General features: G+C 42.1%; 2 protein-coding genes across 2 annotated transcripts in view; both read left to right on the forward strand.

Moving 5' to 3' along the window:
- The first annotated feature begins 8 nt into the window (after positions 1–8).
- C2H18orf54 (chromosome 2 C18orf54 homolog) lies at positions 9–27,163 on the forward strand. The gene is made up of 8 exons (XM_034401532.3): positions 9–158; positions 7,447–7,778; positions 9,498–10,175; positions 10,655–10,802; positions 16,304–16,409; positions 17,637–17,768; positions 22,843–22,913; positions 25,875–27,163. The coding sequence occupies exons 2-8, from the start codon at positions 7,496–7,498 to the stop codon at positions 25,957–25,959; spliced, it is 1,503 nt and encodes a 500-aa protein (XP_034257423.2). The 5' UTR covers positions 9–158; positions 7,447–7,495; the 3' UTR covers positions 25,960–27,163.
- The window catches only part of LOC117654709 (uncharacterized), a 35,539-nt gene continuing 25,882 nt past the window's right edge, over positions 17,718–27,374 (forward strand). The window contains exons 1-2 of the mRNA XM_087885556.1: positions 17,718–17,768; positions 22,843–22,913. The gene's annotated coding sequence lies outside the window, so the exon portion shown is untranslated. The remainder of the gene's footprint in view (positions 17,769–22,842; positions 22,914–27,374) is intronic.

The raw sequence follows: 27,374 nt of genomic DNA on the forward strand, positions 1-27,374 counted from the left end.
GTTGTGGTTCCGGGATCCCGTGCTCGGAGCTTCGCTTTGAGCCAATGGACGCGCGGGAGGGACGGAGCATGCGCCTTGCAGTGCCAGCCGACGCCATTGGCATGGAGGGGCTGAGGCGTTTTCAAACCGGCGGGCGGGAGAGCGAAGAGGAGATGCAGGTGAGATCGGAGAGGGAGAGCGGTTGGATTTCTTTCACACGGCCCGAAGGAGAGAATTAAGCTGGCCTCTGAAACTGCCGAAATTCCTGCCCTCAGTTCTAAAAACAATAAAGCCTGTGAGATTGTCCTCCTGCTTGAGTGGGGGGAAGTGAGGGTGGGGGGTGGACTAGATGACCTCCAAGGTCCCTTCCAGCTCATTCATTCTATTCTGGGTTTTTTATTTTTTTTATTTTTATTTTTTATTTTATTCATTTTTTATTTCATTTATTTATTTATTTTATTTAATTTATTTATTTTATTTTGTCAAGCATGTATTAGATAGCATAAACATAAACATAATTTGAATATGTGGAATGGATACGAATAAAAGGGAACATTAGTTGTACTGATTAGTTCTACTGATTATCATATTATATTATTATGTTGTATTATTTATTAATAATACAGTCTATTGCTTAACGCATTGTAAGCCGCCCTGAGTCTCCGGAGAAGGGCGGCATATAAATCAATTTTTTTTAAAAAAAATAGAATAGAATAGAATTTTTTTATTGGCCAAGCGTGATTGGACACACAAGGAATCTCTTCTTTGGTGCATAGGCTCTCGGCGGACATAAAAGAAAGGATACGTTCATCGAGAATCATGAAATGGAAATATGAACTATAAAATGAATGCTATAATATAATATGTGAAAATAATTTCTTTTGGAATGATAATGCCATTGTTAGATAAATGACAAACGAGGATAATGATACAAAGATATATATTAGATTGATAATAAGAGAAATTTAGATAATTAGTAAAATATGAATATGGGGACGAAGCACAAAGGATTTGTAACCGATCGACACACTGTTTGTAATTGTTAATGGAAGATGGATTTTTTATGTTTTGTTTGTTTAAAAATTCAAAAAAAATTCAAAAAAAAAAAAAGAAACAATGGATGGAAACTAAACAAAGAGAAGCAGCCTGGAATTAAGGAGAAACTTCCTAACAGGGAGGACAATTAACCAGAGGAACAGCTTGCCACCAGAAATCGTGAGACTTCTGGATGTTTTTAAGAAGAGACTGGACAGTCACTTATCTGAAACAGTATATAGGTTCTCCTGCTTGAGCAGGGGGCTGGACTAGAAGACCTCCAAGGTCCCTTACAACTCTATTCTATTCTACAAAAGAGGAAATAAATGCTTTTTTTAAAAAATGCAAAAAAAAAAAAAGAATCATAAGGTACAACACTTAATGATAGTCATAGGGTACAAATAAGCAATCAGGAAACAATATCAATATAAATTGTAAGGATACAAGCAACAAAGTTACAGTCATACAGTCATAAGTGGAAGGAGATGGGTGGTGGGAACGATGAGAAGATTAATAGTAGTGCAGACTTAGTAAATAGTTTGACAGTGTTGACGGAATTATATTATATTATATTATTATTATTAATATTATAATGATCAGTAGAAGATTAGATTTGTACAGGTAGTCCTCGACTTACAGCAGCTCACTTAGTGATCGGATTAGAGCGGCACTGAAAAAAGTAATTTAGGACCATTTTTCACACTTATGACCATTGCAGCATCCCCAATATCAAGGGGTCTCCAACCTTGGCAACTTTAAGACTTGTGGATTTCAACTCCCAGAAGTTCCTCAGCCAGCAAAGCTGTCTTAAAGTTCCCAAGGCTGGAGACCCGTGTCCAGGATCATGCGATTTACATTCAGATGCTTGGCAACTGATTCACATTTATGACCGTCGCAGTGTCCCGGCATCACCTGATCCCCCCTCCTTTTTTTTTTTTTTTTTGCAAACTTCTGACAAGCAAAATCAAAGGGGGAAACCAGATTCGCTTAGCAGCCGGGTTAATAATTTAACAACTGGAGTGATTCACTTAACAATGGTGGCAAGAAAAGTCGTAAAACGGGCATAAAACTCGTTTGACAAATTTCTCGCTTAGCAACATACAATTTGTATGGTTCAATTGTGGTCATAAGTTGAGGACTGCCTATATATGTTCTGAGATGTAACTTCATGTGGCTTCTGGATCTAGTAGCCCAGGCAACCCCCCCCCTCCCCATAGGCTTTATGATTTTAGGTTATTTTCTGGTAAATGGAAGTAAATTGATGGTTTAGGCATGAAGTTTGTCTTAGGGGCATGGCAGAAACATAATATTAACTACGAACAGTTGGTAGTTAATATGTTTCTGCCATGCCCCTAAGACAAGCTTCATGCCTAAACCATCAATTTACTTCCATTTACCAGAAAATAACCTAAAATCTGTTATCTCAAGGGTTCTTATTCAGGATTTAATTCAGCAGTTGAATTGGATGGATGTTCAGACATGCATAATATTAGACGGTTGTGACTTTGTCTTGTCACTTTCAATTGCAAAAAGCAGCTTTGCTTGCAACAGCTTACATCCTGCATCTATACCTCTAACACCAGCAAACATCAACATCTGGGAAGGACTTGATAGGTGGACAAAAATGCCAACTTCAGTCTGAACATCTGGCTGGCTATACAAAGGACCATAATATTTTTATTTTTTTAAGTCCCTTGGATGCAATTCCAAAACAACTGGGGCACCATTTGAACACAGTTGGTATCTTTAACACCATTAAACAACAGCATCTGCCTATCCAGGGTCCCTGGGAAGGACTTGATCGGTGGATAAAAATATTAAATCCAGTCTAAACATTTGTCTGACTATGCCACAATCTTTTTAATTATTGATTGAAATTATTTTAAATAATAAAATAATTTAAATTATTATTAATGCAGTTAATTGAAATAATAATTTAAGTTATTGAATAATTTATGGCTTAAAATTGCTAGCAACCAGCCTTCTATTGAGGACCTGTATACTGCACAAGGCAAAAAGAGGGCTGTGAAAATATTTATAGACCCCTCACATCCTGGACATAAACTGTTTCAACTCCTACCCTCAAAACAACGCTATAGAGCACTGCATACCAGAACAATTAGACACAAGGACAGTTTTTTCCTGAATGTCATCACTCTTTAAAACAAATAGAATGTTAGAATGCCCTCTAGTGAGGGCTTCTCTATTAACACACTGAGTGGGAGGGGCAGGTATGGCGGGAGCAGGGGGCCATATCATGTGGTGGGGGCTCGTGCTCGCTATCTTCGAGCGATTGCGTGCCCCGGCCCCCTTAGCTCTTCCCGTTCCCCAGGCTGTTTAGAGTCTCAGCGCCCGAGTCTCCGGCTGATGTTATGTAATGCCAGGTCCGTGGTAAATAAAGCCCCCCTCATTTGTGATCTTATTCAGGAGGGGGGAGCGGACCTGGCAGGTATCACGGAGACCTGGTTGGGCCATGAGGGGGGAGTTCCCCTCGTGGAGATGTGCCCATCAGGCTTCCGGGCATTTCATCAGCCGAGAGCTCAGGGCAGGGGCGGGGGGGTGGCGGTCATTCTAAAAGAAGGTCTTGATCCGAGGGAGACCACTGTACCTCAGATAGCCGGATGTGAGTCCCTTTTTGTGAAGTGGGGTCGCGGGGTGCAGATGGGTCTGTTGATCACGTACCTGGCTCCCTGCCACGTGGCAACGACCCTGCCCGAGCTCCTCAATGTTATAGCCGAGGTGGCGGCTGATACCCCCAGACTTGTGGTCATGGGGGATTTCAACCTGCCATCCATCGGTGAAACATCTGAGGTAGCTCGGGAGTTCATGGCTTCCATGACGGCCATGGACCTGACCCAAGTAATTCACGGCCCTACTCATATGGGGGGACACACTCTGGACCTAGTTTTTATCTCTGGTCAGTGGTTGAGTGGCCTCGATATAGGGGATGTAGATATCGAACCCTTGTCATGGTCTGACCACTCGCTCCTTCGACTTGACTTTCTGACCGCCGTACCCCGTCGCAGGGAGGCGGAACCGACCAGGTGGTTCCGCCCCAGGCGCCTGATGGACCCTGATAGGTTCCAGATGGAGCTTGGGCCATTTCCTGAGACTCTAGCTCATGACTCGGCTGATGACCTGGTGGCCGCCTGGGATAGGGCGGCTGCCGGGGCTTTGGACCGGGTCGTGCCTTTGTGGCCTCTGACCCGGCACCGAACTCACCTAGCTCCTTGGTTTTCCGAGGAGCTGAGGGAGATGAAGCGCCGGAAAAGACGCCTAGAGAGCAGTTGGAGGGCCAGTCGTTCCGAGTCTGACTTGACACTGGTAAGGTCTCATATTAAGACCTACCTAGTGGCGATAAAAGCGGCGAAATCTAGCTATTTTGCCGCTCTTATCGCGTCATCAGATAACCGCCCAGCCACCCTGTTTAGGGTGACCCGCTCCCTCCTCCATCTGGGAGCGCGGGAGGACCCCTTGCAGGGCCGAGCTGAGGATTTTGTACAGTATCTGGATGATAAAATAACTCAGATTCGGGAAGACTTGGCCGCCGACTGGGTTAGTTCAGACGAGATGACTGAGGCAGGCCTTGAGAATGTTATCTGGGAGGAGTTCGATCCTGTGGCTCCCGAGGACATGGACAGGATCTTGGGACGGCTGAACGCAACCACATGTTTATTGGACCCGTGTCCCTCCTGGTTGGTGCTGGCTTCCCGGGAGGTTACACGAGGCTGGCTCCAGGGGATTATTAACGCTTCTTTGAGCGAGGGTGTCCTGCCGGCCGCCTTGAAAGAGGCGGTGGTGAGGCCTCTCCTCAAGAAGCCATCCCTGGATCCGGCTATTTTGGCTAACTATCGTCCAGTCTCCAACCTTCGCTTTATTGCGAAGGTTGTTGAGAGTGTGGTGGCGCGACAGCTTCCCCAGTACCTGGATGAAGCTGTCTATCTGGATCCGCTCCAGTCCGGCTTCAGACCTGGGTACAGCACGGAAACGGCATTGGTCGCGTTGGTGGATGATCTCTGGAGGGCCCGGGATAGGGGTTATTCCTCTATCCTGGTCCTATTAGACCTCTCAGCGGCTTTTGATACCATCGACCATGGTATCATGTTGCGCCGGCTGGAGGGACTGGGAGTGGGGGGCACTGTTTTGCGGTGGTTCTCCTCCTATCTCTCCGACCGGTCGCAATCTGTGTTGACAGGGGGGCAGCGGTCGACCCCAAGGCGCCTTGTTTGTGGGGTGCCGCAAGGGTCGGTCCTCTCGCCCCTCCTGTTCAACATTTATGTGAAGCCGCTGGGTGAGATCATCCGTGGTTTTGGGGTGGAGTTCCATCAGTACGCTGATGACACTCAGCTGTACATTTCCACCCCAGACCATCCCAATGATGCCTTGGAAGTGATGTCCCAGTGCCTGGAGGCCGTGCGGGTCTGGATGGGGAGAAACAGGCTTCGACTCAACCCTTCCAAGACCGAGTGGCTGTGGCTGCCGGCGTCCCGGTATAGCCAGCTGACGCCATCGCTGGTTATTGGGGGCGAATCATTGGCCCCCACAGAGAGGGTCCGCAACTTGGGTGTCCTCCTGGATGCGCGGCTGTCCTTAGAAGGGCATATGACAGCCGTGGCCAGGAGGGCTTTTTGTCAGGTTCGCCTGATACGCCAGTTGCGTCCCTTTCTGGACCGGGACTCCCTACGCACGGTCACTCAAGCACTCGTCACTTCTCGTCTGGACTATTGTAACGCTCTCTACATGGGGCTCCCCTTGGGGTGCACCCGGAGGCTCCAACTGGTGCAGAATGCGGCTGCGCGGGGGATTATGGGAGCGACGGGGCGCTCCCATGTGACTCCTCTCCTGCGCGAGCTGCATTGGCTTCCGGTGGACTTCCGGGTGCGCTTCAAGGTGTTGGTGATTACCTTTAAAGCGCTCCATGGCTTAGGGCCAGGGTACTTACGGGACCGCCTTCTGCCACCAATAGCCTCCCACCGGCCGGTTCGCTCCCACAGAGAGGGTCTCCTCAGGGTGCCGTCGGCCAGACAATGCCGGCTGACGACCCCCAGGAGGAGAGCCTTCTCTGTGGTGGCACCTACCCTATGGAACAATCTACCCCCAGAGATACGAGTGATCTCCGACCTCCGGATTTTTCGTCGGGCCCTAAAAACTCATTTTTTTCAACTAGCTGGTCTGTCCTGATTTTAGGGTTAGTTTTAAAATTTTTAAAATTTTAATATTTATTTTAATTGACAAGTTTTAAATTATGAGCCAAATTTATAAATTATCTTAATTTTATTTTAATTGTGATGTTTGTATAGATGTTTTTTATCTGGCTGTTCACCGCCCTGAGTCCGAAAGGAGAAGGGCGGTATAGAAATGCGAATAAATAAATAAATAAATAAATAAATAAATAATTCCTTCAACACTGTCAAACTAATTACTAAGTCTGCACTACTATTAATCTTCTCATTGTTCCCACCACCCATCTCCTTCCACTTATGACTGTATGACTGTAACTTTGTTGCTTATATCCTTATGATTTATATTGATGTTGTTTACTGATTGCTTATTTGTACCCTATGGCTATCATTAAGTGTTGTACCTTATGATTCTTGATTACCATATCTTTTCTTTTATGTACAATGAGCGCTTATGCACCGAAGACAAATTCCTTTTGTGTCCAATCACACTTGGCCAATAAAAAAAATTCATTCTATTCTATTCTATTCTATTCTATTCTATTCTATTCTATTCTATTCTAAAAAAAGATGGTACCAATAATAATAGATGCCTTTAAGTTTTTCCAAGTAAAGCTGCCTTTTGCAAGTGACAGATGGGGATTTTGTGAATGCAGATGATTTTCAACTGGTGCCCCAAATATTTTGGAATTGCAAAAGGCAGCTTTATTTGGAACAACTTGCATCCTGCAATAATACCTTTAACACCATCAAATGAAAACATCTGCCTGTCTCAAGTCCTTCCCGGAGTCAAGTGGATAAAGCGAGTCTAAATATCTGGCTGACTGCGATGAACTATAATAAGAGATTACTGGGTTGAGGTGCTAATTATAGCTCCTGTATGATGTAAATCACAATTGACTGGTTTCACACAATACAGTATGCCATACATTACATTTTGCAAGCCATAATGCCTGGATAAACACAAAATGCTAAACTAGCAAACTTAGAAACCAGAAAACACTTTTTGCAGTTCAATTTAGCAAAAATATTATTTTGGTTTTCAGTCATTATCTGTATAGTATACCTACAGCCTTATAAAACTGCTACAGTCAATATAACTTATAAATGAAATAATTTAAACAGAATACCTCCTCTTTGGGGGGCGGGGTGTTAAATGTGAAAATCAAGGCAGATTTGAAAATGTATTATTGTGTCTCAGGGTGACACTCAAAAGCTGTATTTTTATTTTTATTTTTTTGCTTATTGACAGCTCTTGAAAGCTTCAGGAGAAGTTGCAAAAGGCCCCTGAATGAAAAGTAATGTCCTGCTTGGTTAAAAAAAGCAATATCTGTTCTCCAGAAACAACTGTGTCATCTCTTCTAGCAAGTGGTAACTTTAAGAGTGGCCATGACTCCTTGAGTCACAGTTCAGTCCAATACAAGGACAAAGTGTATAGTTCTGCCTCTCAAGCTCTAGAGGCCTATATTAAAGATTTCAATCTCAGTCTTTCATCGCCAGGCGTCAGAACTGGAAAAATTGAAATTCTTCCGAGGGCTCCTGAAAACTTCAAGTTCTCAAAGGACGATTTTGTGGCCAAGAGTGGTATGTGTGTATATTTCCTTTCCAGTAATGTGTGTGGGGAGAAATCTATATTAGAGGTCACCCTGAAAATACCGTATTTTTCGGAGTATAAGACGCACCTTTTCCCCCCTAAAAGGGAGTGAAAATTTAGGTGCGTCTTATACACTGAATGTAGCCCTGCCCACCCACTGTCCCCCCCAGCCCCCTTTGGCCTCTACCTCCCAGCAGCTTACCTCCTTGCAAGCAAACAGCAAGAAAAAACAGCTCATTTCAGCTTCAGCACAGCCTAATTAGCACAAGCTGATTGGATCGGTGTCCTGACTCTCAGCTGTTTTGTTCTCAGCTGTTTTGCGCCGGCCTCTGCTGCTTGCTGCAAGGAGGTAAATTGCTGGAGCAGATTTTTTTTTCTCGTGCTAATCAAGCTATGCTGAAAATGAAAATGAAAGTAAAGCAGGCTGTTTGCTGCAATGAGACAAAATTGCTGGGCGGCAGAGGCAGATTTCCTTTTCTTGTTTTCCTCACCAAAAACGATAGGTGCGTCTTATAGTCCGGAGCATCTTATACTCCAAAAAATACGGTAACATCCAAATGTCAAGCTAATATATATTTCTTATTTATTCATTTATTTCTTAAATGTATTTATTTATTAAATTTGTATGGTACCCATCTCTCTATAACCAACACACAATTTCCTGTGTTCCTTATACAAGTTTGATGTTATTTGTATTCCCTGTGTCATGTATATTTGTGGTTTTTTTTAATATGAGTTGGTGATACATTTCATGGAGAATATAAATGAAAGCTAAGCCCATGTAGTTGATGACTTCACCTTCTTTCTCTCCTCCTCCTCCTCCTCCTCCTCTTCTTTGCCTTGATTTTCTAGAAGTATCTAATGTTATTTGGATTCCCTATCTTGTAGTGCATTTGTGTTTTTCAATATGAGTTGGTGATATGTTTTATGGAAGTAAATAAAAGCTAACCCATGTAGTTGATACAGTAATCCATTCATATTATTATTGTTAGGCATTATTATTATTACATTCATATATTGTCTGTATTTTGCAGAAATGAAAGTGGTGAACATTATGCCTTAGCTTCTTTTTTCCTCAAGAAACAACCCTAATGAGGGTGGTTGGGCTAAGAATGAATCATTACCTCAAAGTCATCCAGCCCGCAATATAATTTGAAATGCTGGACACTAATTTGTCTTTGCATATTTATGTTATTTATGTGATGAAACAGTCAAAATAGTGTCTTTGTATTCAGGTAGGACAGGTAAAAGTATTTGACAAAAAACATATGTCTATCAAGAAAACCTAGAACTTCAGTTAGCAACAGCCAGTGGCTGATGAATCATCATTATATCCTAAAATGATCCCTGTAGGTCCGTAAACCAGTTTTAACAGCTGTCCCAAACAGTGCAATATCAGCAAATCTCCCAAGATTTCAGCATTGTCATATGAAATTTTAGATTGAGATAATGAAAATCTTCAAAAATTTCAGAGTTTAAAAAACGTGGTGCCCGGACCATCATTTGATAGTACCCATGGTCTGAAAAAATAGCTCATTACTTAATGAAAAAGTATCTTTTAATCTAGAAATGAGCCTCAACATTAGAAGGAAAAGATGGTATAGAATATTCTGTTGGCTGGCTGACAAGAATGATTACGAGTAACTTTTGAAATATTTCCTTTCTTGGGACTTATAGATTAAGTCAAATTATGTCTCTTCTTGTTTTAGAAAATGTCAAGCAGCATACTCGTCTGGAAAGAAGAATTGTTTATGAGCCAGATATAGCCAGTCTGACTACAGATGATCTTTTAGCATTTCCTGCAGATGGTTCCCCATCTTTCAGGATTTCTAGGTCATCAGCTCAGAGAAGCAATGTGAACAGGAGGTCCTGGACGACATCTGCTTCTTGTTCTCATCACTGGACTTCATCCTTCCACGATAAAGAAAAAGAAAATTCTTGGAAACATTCCTTGCTTCCCTCCTCATACCATGAAGGTAGCAGAAAAAAAGGTACACGATATAAATTTCAAAAACATCATTCTGTGCTGCCTGGGAATGACCAGCTTGCCAGCCGAGAGACCGTACTTCATAAGAATTATCCAAGATGGCTGACAAGCCATAAAACCGAGTTGAGCATTTCAGACATAAGCAGTATTCCTGAATCCAAGTATCCCATCTGGCTGAAGAATCATAATCTCTTATTGGATTCAAGTGAAAATTCTACACAGACCTCACACCTGTCTTTGCAAGATAATCGGGAGTTGATGGCGTTTCAAAATATTAAAAGACATAATGATGTGGTGAGCCTAAAGCACGAGTGTGATACTCAATCAAATCACCCCAAAGATTCTCTAAGTGCCTGTTTTCTACTGCGGGGCTTAAGAGAGCACAAGGATCCTCTTATAGGTAACCCATAATACTTTGTCAACTTTTGGGAATGTGGCACAATTAGTGATTCAGTTCAGATACCGTGAAGCACCATGCTTTATTTAGCAGTGATTTAATGAATAAAGTGCAATTCTTTATGGGTTGGGCCTGGTTAGGGATTTTTGAAAGTTGAAATCCACTGATCTTAAAATTGCCAAGGCTGTAAATAGCAATAGCACTTAGACTTATATATTGCCCCACAGTGCTTTACACCACTCTCTGTCAGCATATTGCCCCCAACAATCTGGGTCCTCATTTTACTGATTTCAGAAGGATGGAAGGCTGAGTCAACCGTGATCAAACTCCAGGCTGTGGGCAGAGTTTGCTTGCGATACCGCATTCTAACTACTGTTCCCGAGGGCTCCTGACCCTCCTTTAGGCACTCGTATTTATTTGAAAGAATATGCAATATGTACCTTACGTATCATATGTGACTAATTGTGACATAATTATTTTAGACGACACAGAGAAACTGATTCAGAAAGCAAGGAGGGCGCTGGAACCTTCTGCTGAGGAATCAACTAGTCTCCTGAAAAATGACGGCAGTCCTTGTACCGTGGATGTGCTAGAAGCAGAAAGATTGTGGGATAATGTTCCAATTGGTTTGTGAGTATACGAGAACCCCATTAAGATTTTTTATGGATACACAGAGTGGGACTCTTCAGCAATAGCTTGAGGAATACCAGCTTCTCCAATCTACCTGAATGTCATAAAATGGTATTTGTACAAGAAACCTAAGAAGACCCCTGCTAGACCCTGTTGTCGTAATGGTGAAGCCAGATTCTTCATGAGTTTGTCCACTCCCCTTTGAAAGTCATCTCTTTCACAAGTGCATCTGTAGTTTAACTGAATGCTCTCTAGCTCTCCTGACTCCTCAACCACTTAGCTTCCTCAGCTGACTCCAGATCATTGTATTAAGAAAGGAACACAGAGTTCCAGATTCACTTCTCCTTAGTAGCTTGAGAAGCTACCAAATGGCAAGTGGCATCCACAGAATTCTGTTACCCACACTGGCTCATTATCCCCCTAGGGACAAATAATTTTCCTTGAAGATTTTTGGCCCTTTTCTCTATGTCAAGAGCCAAGCCTGCTTATGTGCTCATAAACTGATTATTCCTTTTGTGCTTACTCCACGGGATTCTCTCTTACAGCATACAATGCATACAATGCTTTTGGAAGGTCAAGGTTGACTTGAGTAATGGCCAGGAACTGTGTGAAACGTGTGGGCAGGGCTGTGTTTGAGGAAGGCTGCTGTATCTTCCTTGAAAATGTAATTTATTTACTTTAGGAACGTATGTTCTACTCTCATTTAATGCACAGGGAAATAGCTGTCAATATTCACGGTCACAAGACAACAAAAAAGTTGGGAAACACAGAGTTACTTTCCCACAGGCTTTGTTAGCCATTGACATTGAATACAGATAGTCCTTGACTTACAACCATTTGTTTAGTGACTATTTGAAGTTACAATGGAACTGAAACAAGTGACATGACCAGTTTCCATACCGAGGAGCTTTGCAGCATCTCCATGGTCATATGATCAAAATTCAGACACTTGGCAACTGGCTCATATTTATGACGGCTGCAGTATCCCAGGGTCGTGATTCCGTTTTGCAACCTTCCGAGAAGCAGACTCAATGGGGAAGCCAGTTTCACTTAATAACTACATTACCAACTTTAACAACTCCCCTGATTCACTAAACAATTGTGGCAAGAAAGGTCACAAAATGGGGAAAACTGACCTGTCTTGCTTAGCAGCAGAAATTTTGGGCTCAAATATACACATATACACACACATACATAATTTATTACACCACTCAGTTCGGAGATACAAAGGTATCAGATCAGATACTAGAATGTGGATGTAATGAAAATAGTGCTTTTTCATCTACTGTGTTTTTCGGACTATAAGACGCACTGGTGTATAAGACGCACCAAAATTTCAAAGAGGTAAGTAAGAAAAAAAAAGTTTTTGCCCACCCTGGCCCCCAGGAGCACTCTGCAGCCCTCCCAAACCCTCTGTGGGTCCCGTTTTTCACAAAAACGGGTGAAAAATGGACTGTTTTTTGCCCTTTTACGAAAACTGAGGCACGCAGAGGGTTTGGGAGGCCTACAGAGTGCTCCTGGGGGCTGGGGGAGGGCAAAAACGTCCCTGTTTTTTGCAAAAATTGGGTGAAAAACGGGCCTCTTTTTCGCAAAAATAGATTGAGCGGGGCAGGGCTTCGGGAGGCCAAAAATGGCTGTATTCAGTGTATAAAATGCACCAACATTTCCATCCTCTTTTTTTTGGGGGGGGGGGGGGGGAAAGGTGCGTCTTATACTCTGAAAAATATGGTATTTCCCAAATTCTTTGTGATTGGATAGGTGTAAATTCTCTTGAGTCAAGTTCAACTCTTGATGGCATCATTGACATGCCCATATATTTGTTTCTTTTAACATTGCAAAAGTTGTTTGATACTGCCTTATCGCAGGAAGTTTTTCCTACTTCCCTTGTGGCCTCCCATGAAAATAATAAAGTGTGGGTTGTTTTTTTTTTTTTGTTTTTTTTTAAATTTGATTTATATGCCGCCCTTCTCCGGAGACTCAGGGCGGCTTACAATGCATTAAGCAATAGCCTTCATTCTTTTGTATATTTATACAAAGTCAGCTTATTGCCCCCACAATCTGGGTCCTCATTTCACCTACCTTAGAAAGGATGGAAGGCTGAGTCAACCTTGAGCCTGGCGAGATTCGAACCTGCAGTCATTGCAGGCATCTGTGTTAATAACAGGGTGCGTAGACCACTGTACTATCAAGGCTCAAGGTTTGATGTCACTGTTGCCTGTTCTCTGATTCTAGTGTGAATTTTTCCAACATTATGAGAGGCATAACTACCTAGTTGAGGGAGGAATGCAAGTGGCACTTTCTCTATGTATTGTGTGGCTGTGCAGTTCCTTTTAGTGCAGTTCAGATAAGCCCAGCAAATGTTTTGAAGCAACCTGGGCTGTAAGAGAGCAACTGAAAGCACCAACATTTCTCATATAAATAAAGATTTCTTGAAGAAACAAAAAATAAGGAGGAGCACAGTTAGGATCCTGGAAGGTACTTAGTAAACTAAGATATTTTCTTGGCAGGTTCTGAGCATACAGATAGCCCTCAAACTTCCATCACTAAATGGTGCAGTTGTTAAGTGGGTCATCATGTGACTGTGCCTGATTTTATGACCTTTTGGCCGCAGTCATTATGCCAGTCGCATAATTGTGATTAAACAAAACCGGCTCGAGTCCCCCATTGACTTTGCTTATTGGAAGTGGGCTGGGAAGATCACAAGCAGTGATCATGTAATTCTGGGGTGCTGCAACCATTGTAAATACATGCCAGTTTTCAAGTGCCCAAATTGTAATTATATGGCTGTGGGCATTCTGCAATGGTTATAAGTGTGAGGACCGGTTATAACTCACTTTTTTCAGCCCCATCGTAACTGCAAACAGACGCTAAACAATAGTCGTAAGCCGAGAAATACCTGTAATCGGCCAACCATGACCAGATTCATTCATTCTTTCTTTCTTTCTTTCTTTCTTTTTCTTTCTTTCTTTCTTTCTTTCTTTCTTTCTTTCTTTCTTTCTTTCTTTCTCTCTCTCTCTCTCTCTCTCTCTCTCTTTTCTTCCTTCCTTCCTTCCTTCCTTCTCTTTCCTTCCTTCCTTCCTTCCTTCCTTCCTTTCTTTCTATCCCATCTTTATTATTTTTTTCAAATAAGATGAGAACACATTTTCCTTCTCTTATTTTCCCCACAACATAATGAATGCGTGCTCTATTCACCAGCCCACCTCAGCAACTTACTTGCTTGTACTTAATACAAAATCTTTTTTTATGGTTCTGGAGACCCTTTCTGTGAGATCCTCATTTCCTTGAAATCCACTCCAAAACCTTTCTCTTTCTCTCTAAAACCCACACAACGAATAGGCACTCCTGTTTAGTCAAGAAGGTGACAAGTGTCCTGCAGCCATTCGCCTGGCAACAAAGCTGGGAGGCAAAATCCACCTCAGTAATCCTTTTCTCCTTTTGACATTTGCTTATTTTGTTCCCTCTCTTAGGAAATTCTGCTAAGAATTGAGTTGCATTTTCAGAATATAATTTTTCATAGAGGATAGTATAGCTTGGGGGCAGGCTCTTTACAAGGACTGGGGAGTTGGAAAAATGGCAGCTGAGAATCTGCCTGTGCAGTTTTATTGTTTTCTAACCCTTCTGGCCTTGTGCATTTGTTGCTTGGTGAATAATAGCTCAAGTTTCAAGGGAGGAAGGAAAGAGGAAAGAAAGAGAGAGAGAGAGAAAGAAAGAAAGAGAAAGAGCAGTACTTCTGGGTACTGATAGTGGACCAAACAAGAAAAAGTTAACTCTTTCAAGCTAGGAGGCAAGGCTTAAAGATTTCTTACTGTCCCACAAAAAAACCCAATGCATGCAACCACTTTAGCTAAGTGTACTTCAGCTTCTTCTTTATTCAATAACTCACTGCATCAAGAATAAAAACCTTGTCCAGCAAGAAGCACCAAAAAGAAATTACAATAGCAAAGTGAAGTAGTTAATGATTAAATCTTTTAATTACTGGAACCATCTCTGACTCTGAGTCCTTCTGATAGGGTGGGACCATCTGGTCCATCACCAATGACCAGAATGGTACTTCGTAGTAAGTCTAATACCATTCTTGGTGTTAAAGGATGGAACTGACAAGAAAGGAATATTGCATAGCAGGAAGTCAAATCCGCCTATTTTCTAATGAACTTAAAAGATTTGCCTCAAGTCCCCACTTTTCAAATGCCTCTTACTATTTGGAAGTAGGACTGTTAATGTAGCCGCTCCCCTGAGGGTAGAAGTTGTGATGCCATAAAATAGCTGTATCTTGCAGGTTGTGTATATGAAAGCAATGCATTCCCTGACCCACTAGCTGATGATGGGTATCTTCCCAGTTTTCTTGCTCTATTGGGGACAAATAACCCTTCAGCCCTCTAGCTCTAAATGTGGTATCTCTGGTATTAATAACCTGGAGGCATTTAGCTGGTGCCAGATGTCAACCGGAAGCTGGCCTGGCTGAAGCCATCTTGGAGTTTCAATGCTGCCACACTAGAGCCGAGGGATAGGGAGGGGGGATTAGAGATAGCTGGGGCTGTGTAGTCAAAATAAAATACTTTCTCTTGAGAACCAAGGACGTTCTCACACCTGGCCGGAGGAAGGAGGAGTGATGTCACCAGACTAGTGGATGCTGCCTTGATTGGGCCATGTGACTGATTGATTGGGATTTTATTTATTTATTTATTATATTTCTATACTGCCTTTCTCCCGTAGGACTCAAGGCAGTGTACAGTCAAGAAAAATATAGACACACAAACTTCATAAAATTGCTAATTAAAATTATTACTTAGTTTGGTCAATTAAATAAAACCCAGAATTAGATAACATTTAAAAAAAATCATAGGGATGGGAGGGGGACTTTCTCTTCTAATTAGGTGAAAACAGAGGGACCCTTTAGAGTCAGTTTTCACCAGATCTGTGCCAATATATTTCCAATAAAGCTATTCTTTGAGGAATCTACCTGCCTTGGAGTTTTGCTTGCAATGGGTCTATTACCTGGAACCCTGACACCAGGTTCATTTCATCGGATGGGTAGGTCAGGAAGAAATTGGGAAGCTCAGTCTCTTGGGCTCAATGGAATCTGGCACTGATCTTGGTCACAAAAAAGGATACAGGTGTAGCATCACCTTGTCTTGATGGAATTTGCATGGATCCCTTCATACCGAGAAAGCCCCTAGTTGACCAAGGGTCTTAGCTGAGATTAAAGCTACCAAAAAGGCTGACTTGCAGGCAAGGGTTTTAATGAGGGTCTATCTGATGAGTTTGAAAGGAGCAGTTAGTTAGAGCTCTCAAAGCCAATAGCAAACTCACAAAGGAAAAAAGGATAAGCAGTTAAAAATTGAAGGGAAAAACAATTGGAATTTATGAATATATTTATGCATTGAGCTATTCTTGGATTGTAATGATTTTTTTTTTTTCAATTACAGTGTATAAACATAATTTAGAAACTTTAAAAAGTGTTCCTTACTTCAGGTTCCTAATGTCTACATTTCTATCTACAGAAAATCTCCGGTACCTGTATCCTGTGTGGAGGAGAATTCTCCACCAAACCCCAAGGCCAGCATGGTCAATAACTTTTTAGAAGACTGTTTGCAGAATGGTCAACAGGTAACTAAAACATGAAGGGATGAACAGCAACATTAAGCCTGCATTAGTTAAAGCAGGGCTTTCCAAAAATTTTGCACAATTGTCCATACCAGTTAGGTATGTGCTCTCAATTTCATTGAGGCAACAATAAAGCCAGGAATGCTGGCCTGAGAATTAGATATACATACATATCTATCACACCGTTTTCTTTCAAGCTAAGAAGTGTTATGCAAAGCGCAGAAACAAAGTAAATAGTAAACAAAATAAATTAAAGGCAAAACATTAAAGGAAATTTAAATTTAGATTCGACTTCTCCATAATTTTCTTTCTTTCCTCACTTTTACTGTGTCCATAAACCTGTTCTTTTTGTTCTGTCTTTTGTTCTTCAATCATTTCATCTCTCTTGGAACTGTCATCAACTTATCCAATTACAATTATCCTTTCTTCCTTCGTACATTTTTGTATTTCTTTAATTTTTTTGTATAACCAAATAAATTCAAAATATGTATTTCATACTGGTCATTCACTCTGGCATTCAGTTCATATTCATTCATCATGCATTCTTTTCTGACCATCCTGTTAGCCACACAATTCTTAAATATCTCATTCCCATTATAGATGGCTTGCTTTTATGTTTTCCCTGGCATAACCAACTCTTGCTTCCATATAACAATAGGAGAAATAAGCTCTTACACCAAGACATGTTTCCATTCATTGCAACAAACATTAAATTTTCACAACAGACAGCATACTGTCTTTCTATCAGCATTTGCACATCTTAAAATGTCTCTTCTTTTTTTTTCATCTTTATTAAACATTTTGTGAATATACACAAATTAATCTGTTTGTTCCAATTGTTTACCATTGGCATATAACTTATAATAATTGGTGTTGTTTCTCTCAACTACTTTGATCTACCTTTAATTCCAGAAAAACCCATATTCTGGAGGGAATCATGGTACCATACTTTTGTTTCAAGTGCCAATATTGTCCAAATACCCAGAGCTAAGGGAATGTTTTGGTTAGACTTCTTAACTTCTAGGTTTTAAATATATGAATATAATATTTCTATCTTAGGACAGAGCAAAGGCTAAAGAAGAGATTTCCTACAGAGACTTCAAAATGTTCTTTATAGGTAATAGGAAGTAAACATAAAGGAAACATTCACTTTTTCATCACAGTCCATTTGGGAAAGATAACTTTTTCAGTTTTCTTTGATAGGCAGAGTCTTTCTTTCTTTGATTCCAGGAGAGTACGTTTTCAGGTGGAAATCATCATGGTCCTGTAGAAGCTTTGAAACTCATGCTGTTTAACCTTCAAGCAGTTCAGCACAGCTTTCACAAAAACAAATCTGACAGACCAAATGAAGAGTCCCCAAAAGTAAGTTGCTCTGTATAAAATGAGATTCTCCGTGGTGTTTAGTTATTGTATGCTTATCTGCATCTGGCTCTGCGCTATTTTATTTATTTATTTATTTATTTTATTAGATTTCTATACCACCCTACTCCCGAAGGACTCAGGGCGGTGCACAGCCAAACAATAAAAACACATACATACAAAATTTAAAAATAGAATAAAATCAAATTAAATAATTTTGGCCCCGACAAATTTAAAACCCCAAACTTTTAAAACCAATTTAAAATTGAATATATAAAATACTAAAAGATATTTAAAATTTTAAAAATCTTTTATAAAAGAGGGGGAAAATTAGGCCAGGCCGGCCTGGTGAAATAGTAAGGTCTTTAAGGCGCGGCGGAAGGTGTGCAGATCCGGGATCCTCCGTATCTCTGGGGGGAGCTCGTTCCAGATAGTAGGTGCCCCCACAGAGAAGGCTCTCCCCCTGGGGGCCGCCAGTCGGCATTGTTTGGCTGACGGCACCCGGAGGAGCCCCTCTCTATGGGAGCGTACCGGCCGGTGGGAGGCTATTTGTGGTAGTAGGCGGTCCCGCAAGTACCCAGGTCCTAAGCCATGGAGCGCTTTAAAGGTGGTAACCAGAACCTTGAAGCGCACCCGGAAGACCACCGGGAGCCAGTGCAGCTCGCGCAGGAGGGGTGTTACATGGGAACGCCATGTCGATCCCATTACCACCCGCGCGGCCGCACTCTGCGCCAGTTGGAGCCTCTGGGTGCTCCTCAAGGGGAGCCCCATGTAGAGAGCGTTGCAATAGTCCAGGCGGGAGGTGACAAGGGCATGAGTGACCGTGCGTAACGAGTCCCGATCCAGAAAGGGAAGCAACTGGCGAATCAGGCGAACCTGATGAAAAATCCTCCCGGTCACGGCCGTCAAGTGCTCTTCTAAAGACAGCCGTGAATCCAGGAGGACGCCCAAGTTGCGAGCCCTCTCCGTGGGGGCCAATGATTTGCCCCCAATAGTCAGTGATGGCGTCAACTGACTATATCGGGACGTCGGAAACCACAGCCACTCGGTCTTGGATGGGTTGAGCCTGAGCCTGTTCCTCCCCATCCAGATCCGTACGGCCTCCAGGCACCGGGACATCACTTCAAGGGCATCGTTGGGGTGATCCCGGGTGGAGATGTACAGCTGGGTGTCGTCAGCATACTGATGGTACTCCACCCCAAAACCACGGATGATCTCACCCAGCGGCTTCACATAAATGTTGAACAGGAGAGGCGAGAGGACCGACCCTTGCGGCACCCCACATATGAGGGGCCTCGGGGTCGACCTCTGTCCCCCTGTCAACACAGACTGCGACCGGTCAGAGAGAAAGGAGGAGAACCACCGCGACACAGTGCCTCCCACCCCCAACTCTTCCAACCGGTGCAGCATGATACCAAGGTCGATGGTATCAAAAGCCGCTGAGAGATCTAACAGGACCAGGACAGAGGAGCACCCCCTGTCCCGAGCCCTCCAGAGATCATCAACCAACACGACCAATGCCGTTTCCGTGCTGTACCCGGGCCTGAAGCCCAACTGGAACGGATCCAGATACATCGTTTCATCCAGGTGTTGGGGGAGCTGTTGCGCGACCATACTCTCAACAACCTTCGCAACAAAGCGAAGGTTGGAGACCGGACGATAATTTACCAACATTGCCGGGTCCAGGGAAGGCTTCTTGAGGAGAGGCCTCACCACCGCCTCTTTCAAGGCGGCGGGAAAGTCACCCTCACCCAACGAAGCGTATATAATCCCCTGGAGCCAGCCTCGTGTCACTTCCCGGGAAGCCAGTACTAACCAGGAAGGACACGGGTCCAATAAACAAGTGGTCGCGTTCAGTCTACCCAGAATCCTGTCCACGTCCTGAGTTCCTAGATTTATTCGTGAGTGGTGAGGCTTTGTCATTTTCTCCCAGTGGATGGATGGGTCCAAGGACCCATGCAGGAAACACACCCACATGTGCTTCTACCTTTACATTCTAGTTCTGTGGAGAAAAAAAATCACCTTCTTTTAGCTTCTCTGAATTTTTTGCATAACTTTGCCAGTGAGTGTTTTCAGTTTCTTGTGAGTCCTACTGATAAATTATTGGAATTAGAGTGCAATTACAGTTACATTATAGTTTGGTGTTTTGTTTTGTTTTGTTTTTCATTCTATCACTTGACGTAGCCCTACAGCTCTGCCTTTTAGAAAATAAAAGCATCTCCTTTAAGGTCCATTTTGAGACAATAACAGCATGATATTGCATTCCCACCCACCCCACACACATAAAAGAGGGACAGAAAGAAAGAAGGCAGAAGATGAAACAAGATCAAATAAAGAGCAAGGAAGTATGCCTATACAAGACATGGTAGGCAAAGTGTAGGTAGAAAAATATATAGGATCCAAGAGATCAAAATAAGGATCCATGGGAGGGCCTTTTTTGGGTGTTGGAAATATCTGAAACCAGCTGGAAGATAGATTGCACTGGAGAACATGAGATCCAGAGCCACAAGTGATGCTGTGCCAGGAGATTCCTTATCCATTTTCAGTTTCCTTTTCCTCCTTATGGAAGAGCCAACGAGGAGAGGTATGCTCGTTGACAAACGGCAGGGAAAAAAGCAGGGGTCTGGGCAGGGGGCATGTAGGTGGCATGACCATGTAGGGGGTGAGCGACCAGCCATCTTCTATTTCCCAAATAGGCAACCTGTCTCAAGCTGCTTTCAGCCTTAAGGACCATGATTAGGCCAAGTAGCACTAACAACGGTGACCTCCCATTTCAAACACAGAAAGCTGGATGGACCAGCAATCCTTGGGTATAAAAAGAGGGGGCATGCAATAACAACACCCTCCATAAAACAAAGAGATGTCTTATGTGGCAGCATGTATGAATAATATTCCATTGGAGTTAAGGCAAATCTTGGCAAACTGGCTTGTCTTCACATAGATTCCTCCTCACAGTTCGGAAGGAACCAGATAATGAAAATGGAGAAATAATATGGTAGGTTTGACAAATATAGGGGGAAGAATCTCAGGAGATGAGAAAAGATGCTACAAGGGGACATCTCATCCCATTTTCTTAGCCTTCGGAGTTCTGATTCTTTCACTGTTTAGGACGATGGTTAAACACATCTCTGTTCCAAAGCTTTTAATAGTTAATGTTATGAATGCTCAATTGAATGTTCATTCTAAAACATATTCATTGACCTTCTTGTTATATTATTATTATTATTATTGTAACAGGAATATTGTAACAGGAATAAACAGAAATGCAGGGGATGCGTTGAATAATCAAAACAGAAAAATAACATACCTGTTTGATCAATTTAGTTAATGACATAATTATGGCCATTTCATTGAACAATTAGATATGATTTGAGTCGACCCTGCCCTATAATCAAAACAAACTTCAACTTTTTTCTCACCTCTCTGTAAAGTTCTCCCTATAATTAAGGAGGCAGGTCGTGCCTGGCTCACAGACATTTACGAACCATTTAACGACAGCTATAAAAACCCCAAAGGCCTATTATACAGAAAAAAGTTAGAGAAGTATCACTTATAGGGGTCTGTGGATGTTATGCCAATTATATATGTGTTATGCTAGAATGAAACCAAGCCCTACATTCCCCAATACAGGTAGTCCTTGACTTACACCAGGGGTGTCAAACTCAAGGTCCACGGGCCGCATTTGGCCCGCTGGGTGCTTAAATCTGGCCCGTGGGGCCTGCCTGGAAATAGCAAAAGGCCAGCCCGCGGTACCTCTGGCAGCCAAAACAGGGTGCGGGGGTGTCACGTGAGCTCCCCCCCCGCCATGCCCCGTTTTGGCCGGGAGGGTGCTGCAGGAGATGTCGGTCACAGGGATGAAATGCTCCCGGTTCGGACCAGATCACCCGATCCGGTAGCGATGGCTGCGGGTGGTTCGGAGAACCGGTAGCAAAAATCCCTGCGCGCCCCGCCCAGCTGAGCCATGCGATCATCAGAGGCTGGGTTTTTTTACTTTTAAAAGCATTTTTTCTACAACATCTTAGGCCGAAAAAATGCTTTTAAAAGTAAAAAAAAAAAAAAAAAAGCCTCTGATGATCGTGCGGCTCGGCTGGGATCATCAGGCTTTTAAAAGCATTTTAACAACCTCTTCTGTTTCCTTCGCCAAAGAGGTTGTAGAAAAAATAGTTTTAAAAGTTAAAAAAAAATTGGCCACGCCCACCCAGTCACATTACCACCCCTCCCACCAAGCCACGCCCACAGAACCCGTAGTAACAAATTTTAGATTTCACCACTGTTTTCCGTAGGTCCTGCACCACAGGCCATCCTTGAAGGAAGTCTGACTTCAGCCTATCCCACAATGGCAAAGAAGACTGTTGAGCTATCTGGCTCATCACTGACGTTGGCTCAGGCAGATAGTGTTCCCAAACGCAGAAACATTGTGTTTCACAATGCCTAAGTCAGAGAAACATTATGGCAGGAACGAGCTGTTCATGGTCGAAAACCCTCAGAGTTTGCTAGTCTGAAGCAGTTTTCCAGGCAAAATGATTTGAAAAGTTGATTGTCAATTACAGGAAATATAAACAGCTAAAAGGTTGGGCAACTGATGAATAAATTTAGATTAGGTGTCCACACAGGCATATTGCAGGTTGGAAAGTTTAGTTTAGGAAATAATTGAAAGCAGCGCCATCCTTTACTGTTACTTATTTGCTTAGACTACCTTGTGTCTTCTCGTACATCAGGATTTAAATGAATCTTTGATAACATTCAATGCCAAAGACACCTTTCGGAAATACGAAAGGAGGTAGAACACTTTTTCACGGAATTATACGGAGCTCCAAATATTTAAATTTGAGTAAGTCATGCAATGATATTATTCTTATTTGTCAATACCTTGGAAAGTGAAACACCCTTTTAAACTTGTCCTTGGATTTTCCCTCAAGGAGAAATAATAATAATAATAATAATAATAATAATAATAATAATAATAATAATAATAATAATAATAATAATAATAATAATATAACTTCTATCCCAGACTACGCTATTGAGCAATAACATTTCCTTCTTCTTCTTCTTTTTTCTTTTCTTTTTTTTAAAGGTTTCAAGTGGAGATGAAGATTTCAAGTTGATCGATTGTGATATGATCCCTGTGGCCCAGTCCCTTCAGAGGTAAGAAGGGCTGACTTTCAGAGGCTGAGATTCCCAATCTAGCTACAGTGAAGTGTGCCTTGTTGCAGTTGATGCTTTGAAGCACCCTTTCCCTTGTGTCACAACCTAGGAGGTTTAGCATCCATGCCAGTAGCCTATTCTAAGGTGACCTCATGTGCATCTTCTTTCCTCTTCAACTCTTTTCACGTACAAGAGAAATCATTTGAACGCTGCCTGTGGAAGCTGTCATTTTCATTGAGAACAACCTGAATAAAATGTCTTAACAGCTGCCAGGTTGACATGGATAGGTGGATGTGGATGGATGGACACGACTAGGTGTGTTCTGCCCCAGCTACGGACCCCGAAGAACGCAGCACACACAAAGTCTGTACAAATCTTAGTTTACTAAATTAAATAAGTCTTTTTCAAATAAAGGCTGTTAATTAACTTTCTTAACAGCCTACAAGAATCCAAAGAATAAATAATCGTAATCTTACTATGGTTGGCAGAAAGCCCAGAAGCAATTTGCAGGAAGCTGATAAGAGAACTAAGATCAGGATGCGAAGGAAAGTGAACGAAGTTGTTCCCTGCAAATTGCCTCAGTTGTCATCCTTCCTTAAATAGGCTAAGGGAGTTGTCAATTAGTCCCAAGCCTTACTCTTGAGGAGACCTCCTCCTGAGGAGCCACTCCTGCCTTTTGGCAGCTCTGCATGCCCGTGCATCGAGAAGAGGCTCCTTCTCTTCTTCCTCTTCGCTTATGGGAGCTTCTGGAGGTTCTGAAGGCCCTGGCTGAGTTCCCGCCTCTGGGACAACATCTTCTCCAGCCTCCTCATTGTCTGACTTGAGTGCCAGCTGCACAGGCTGCTGGCGGAGCACCATACCAGCCTCCTCGCTGTCGGAATCAGCTACTAGCTGCACAGGCTGCTGACGGGCCACAACAGGGTAGGTGTGGATGGCTCGGTGCCTCTGACTCAGTGCAGTCAAATAGATGGCCAATTGGGTGTAGCTGAGTGGACACGGATGGCTGGCGTGGCTGGGTCGGTGCGGAAAAAATCGCACTGGCTAACTGGACATGGGGACAACTTGACACTCCACTAGCTCCTTGCCTCCCCGAACTGCTGGCAGCCCAGCACATGCATTTCCATCCACATCAACCTGGCTGCTGTGAGTCGTCCTAGACTCGGCTCAGTGACCCACAAGGCAATATTTGCGACTACCGTGGCATATGGGCCCCCTCAGCAGGATGGTGCCAACAAGTTCTTAAGCCGCAATGTAAATTAATTTTTTAAAAAATTAAAAATGATAGAAGTTTTGCAAGATCAGTTAAAAATGGGAGAGATGTCACCAAATCGCCAAGTCTCATTTATTTATTTATTTAATTATTTATTAGCCATATTTCTATGCCGCCCACTCTCCAAGGACTCTGGGCGGCTTACACCAAAGACAGTGTACTAAATAGCATATTGCCCCCAACAATCTGGGTGCTCATTTTACCCACCTCGGAAGGATGGAAAGCTGAGTCAACCTTGAGCCTGGTGAGATTTGATCCGCTGATCTGCTGAACTAGCAGTCAGCTGAAGTAGCTGCAGTACTGCACTCTAACCACTGCGCCACCTCGGCTCATGACAATACAGTGTTCTTTATAACACCCTGTGGAAAGAGGTCTGATGTTGTGGAGTCTTATGTCCAAAAATGCACATGGTTACAGGTTACAGGTAATCCTCGATTTACAACCCCAATTGGGACCAGGATTTCTGTTGCTAAACAGAAACTTGTCAAGTCTTGAGCTGCACCCGGTTATACAACCTTTTTTTAACCACAGTTGTTAAGAGAATCCCTGAAGTTGTTAAATGAATCACAGGGTCGTTAAGCAAATCTGGCTTTCCCCATTGACTTTGCTTGTCGGAAACTGGCTGGCAAGGTTACAAATAGGTCACATGAACCCAGGATGCTGCAACCATTGTAAATAATGCCAGTTGCCGAGCTCCCCAGTTTTGATCATGAGAATTCTGCAACGGTCTTAACCACAAGGACCAATAGTAAATCACTTTTTCAGGGCCATTGTGTCTTCACTGCCATTGAATAGTCACTAGATGAATGTCTGTAAACTGAGGACTGCTTGTACTTTGTAACGGTCCCTATTAAAATGGCGAGGTTTTTTTTAAACTAGGGCTCTCCTAAATTAAATGACAAACCACTGTATAATTGTTTATTATGTTATTTTTAAACCTGGATTGGATGGAGAAGAAATTGTGAATTTATTCCATTTGTAAATCTTAATTTGGATTTCTTAGCCCTCCACTGAGGCACTTACAATTTCTCTTTAGTTATCTAACTGGCTATGATGGGAAGCATGTTACTGAACTAAAGCGCACTTTGAAGCAAATTCTTTGATGCTTCATGAAAAATAATCTCTGGGTCAATCTATGGATATGCTACTCTCCTGTCATTTCATCATCATCTTTGGTTCCTTTCGCGCAAAGCGCATAGGGCAGCAAGATTCTTCCGGTGAATCCTATCTACGGCAGCGTACTCTAAAAATAGGCATGTGGAGAGAGATTTGAAAAATGCAGTTATGGTTTTTTTTATCCCATGATGTGTCTAAGTAAGAGCAATCATCCTTCAGCCTGAACAAAAATGTTCCAAAGCCACATTTAATGATGCTTTTAGAGGTACATAATCTGCATTATGATGAACATGTAGCGGCATTGACTTTACTTGTTAGGAACCGAGTCCTTGGAATTTGGTAGTCTGGTTCACATATAATATAATAAGTAAAAAATGCTTTGTTTCAAGATCGTGTAATGCATAATATGCCCCTAATTGTGGGGACCAGGATATTATAAATTGCTCAATAAATCATAAATTCCTAGCTTGGCAAATTGTGTGAATACTATCATCGTGGAATTAGTCTGTCAATTAGCTTTATATTTTTGTATACTTACATTGTAAGCAGAATAGCCGTGTTTTTTTTTTCCATAGAGCTTTGCATCATTTATCCCGACTTAAAGGATTGGTTAACGATACAAGTGGTAGAGAAGAATCAACAGAATCGCTCAAGACATGACGCATTGAACATAAATATATCTACAAAATAAATATAACTTAAAACATCAGTTAAAGGCAGGGGCATGTATTAAGACGCTCGTGAACCTATGAACTCAGCTTTTTTCCAGATCTTGTATTTATGTAAATATAAATGTATCTAACTAAAATCTCCAGAGGCATGTTATCTTTTATGAAACTTTGCCAGGCCCTAAAGAAATGTGCAAATGATAGAAAAGGGTTGCTCTACTTTGAGACTTTTTCTTCCTTAATATCTGTTTCCATCCTAGTTGGGTAGAAATAGTGAGCAACTCAGGCACCTGCTAAAGAAAAAAGGAAGTTTTAAGCTCCGAAAACTAATTTTATAATTTTTTACTATTCCTGATAACAGAGGCCAGAATACAAATGATTATTGTTATATCAGATGTGGTATGGTCAAAAACAATAATTGTATAAAGGGATAAGGATAATCCAGATGAAGAAATGAAGTGTGAAGGTAACATTACTGCAGAAATGAGTTCTTGTGTGTCACTCTAATAGACCTGCATAAATATAACTTATTTTCAAATACTACGATTGGTCTGTTGGAATTTAAAATTTAATCTCCAAAGATGGACTCTATTTCCGTATTTTTATTCCTCTTCCCATAAACCACAGATTGGAGTTCAGCATAACAAATATTTTGGATGTGCATAGAATGACATCACAGTTCTCTGCAAAACCATCAAAGTTAGGCTACGTTGCATAGTGGTTATTGCTGAACTCTGCTACATTGGATCTCTCTTGGGAACCACTATCATTGATTCAGACAGTTGTTTCTGAGAAGACAAAAACATAGATGACACATACATACATTTGGTTTTTTGCTCCAAAATTTGTCAGAGCATGTGGTTCTAGACAATCTAAAAGTCTGATTCAGAATTTCAAACCAACTTATTCTCTGAATGAGATCATCCATCACTTCGTCAATCTCATTCGGAAAACTGCTTCAGTTGGGAGGAAACCCTTTTTATACATGTGCAGAAGACCATCAAATAGCTGGATCAATTTGGAAAGCATTGATTCAATTTAGATGTCTAATTTAGAAAGTCAATTTAGTTCAGGGGTTTGATTGAACTACCTTCAAACTGCTGTCCTTTGTGCAGCTGTAATCTGCATGAAATTGTTGATTGGATAAGTGTTTCTATCTGCTGTAATTTATTCAATAAACTATGCTTAAACTCTGATTAAGTGTGATTTATGAACCTAAACAAACTATGCAAACACAGGTAACCCTCAACACCAGTTCATTTAGTGACCCTTCAAAGTTACAACGGCAGGGGAAAAAATGACTTAGGTCCATTTTTCACAGTTATGACCTTTGCAGCATCCCCATGATCAGGTGATCAAAATTCAGATGCTTGGCATCTGGTTCATATTTATGACGATTGCTGTGTC

The sequence above is a fragment of the Pantherophis guttatus genome, chromosome 2 (genome assembly GCF_059756535.1).
Source record: "Pantherophis guttatus breed Tessera chromosome 2, ASM5975653v1, whole genome shotgun sequence".
Classification (NCBI taxonomy): Eukaryota; Metazoa; Chordata; class Lepidosauria; order Squamata; family Colubridae; genus Pantherophis; species Pantherophis guttatus.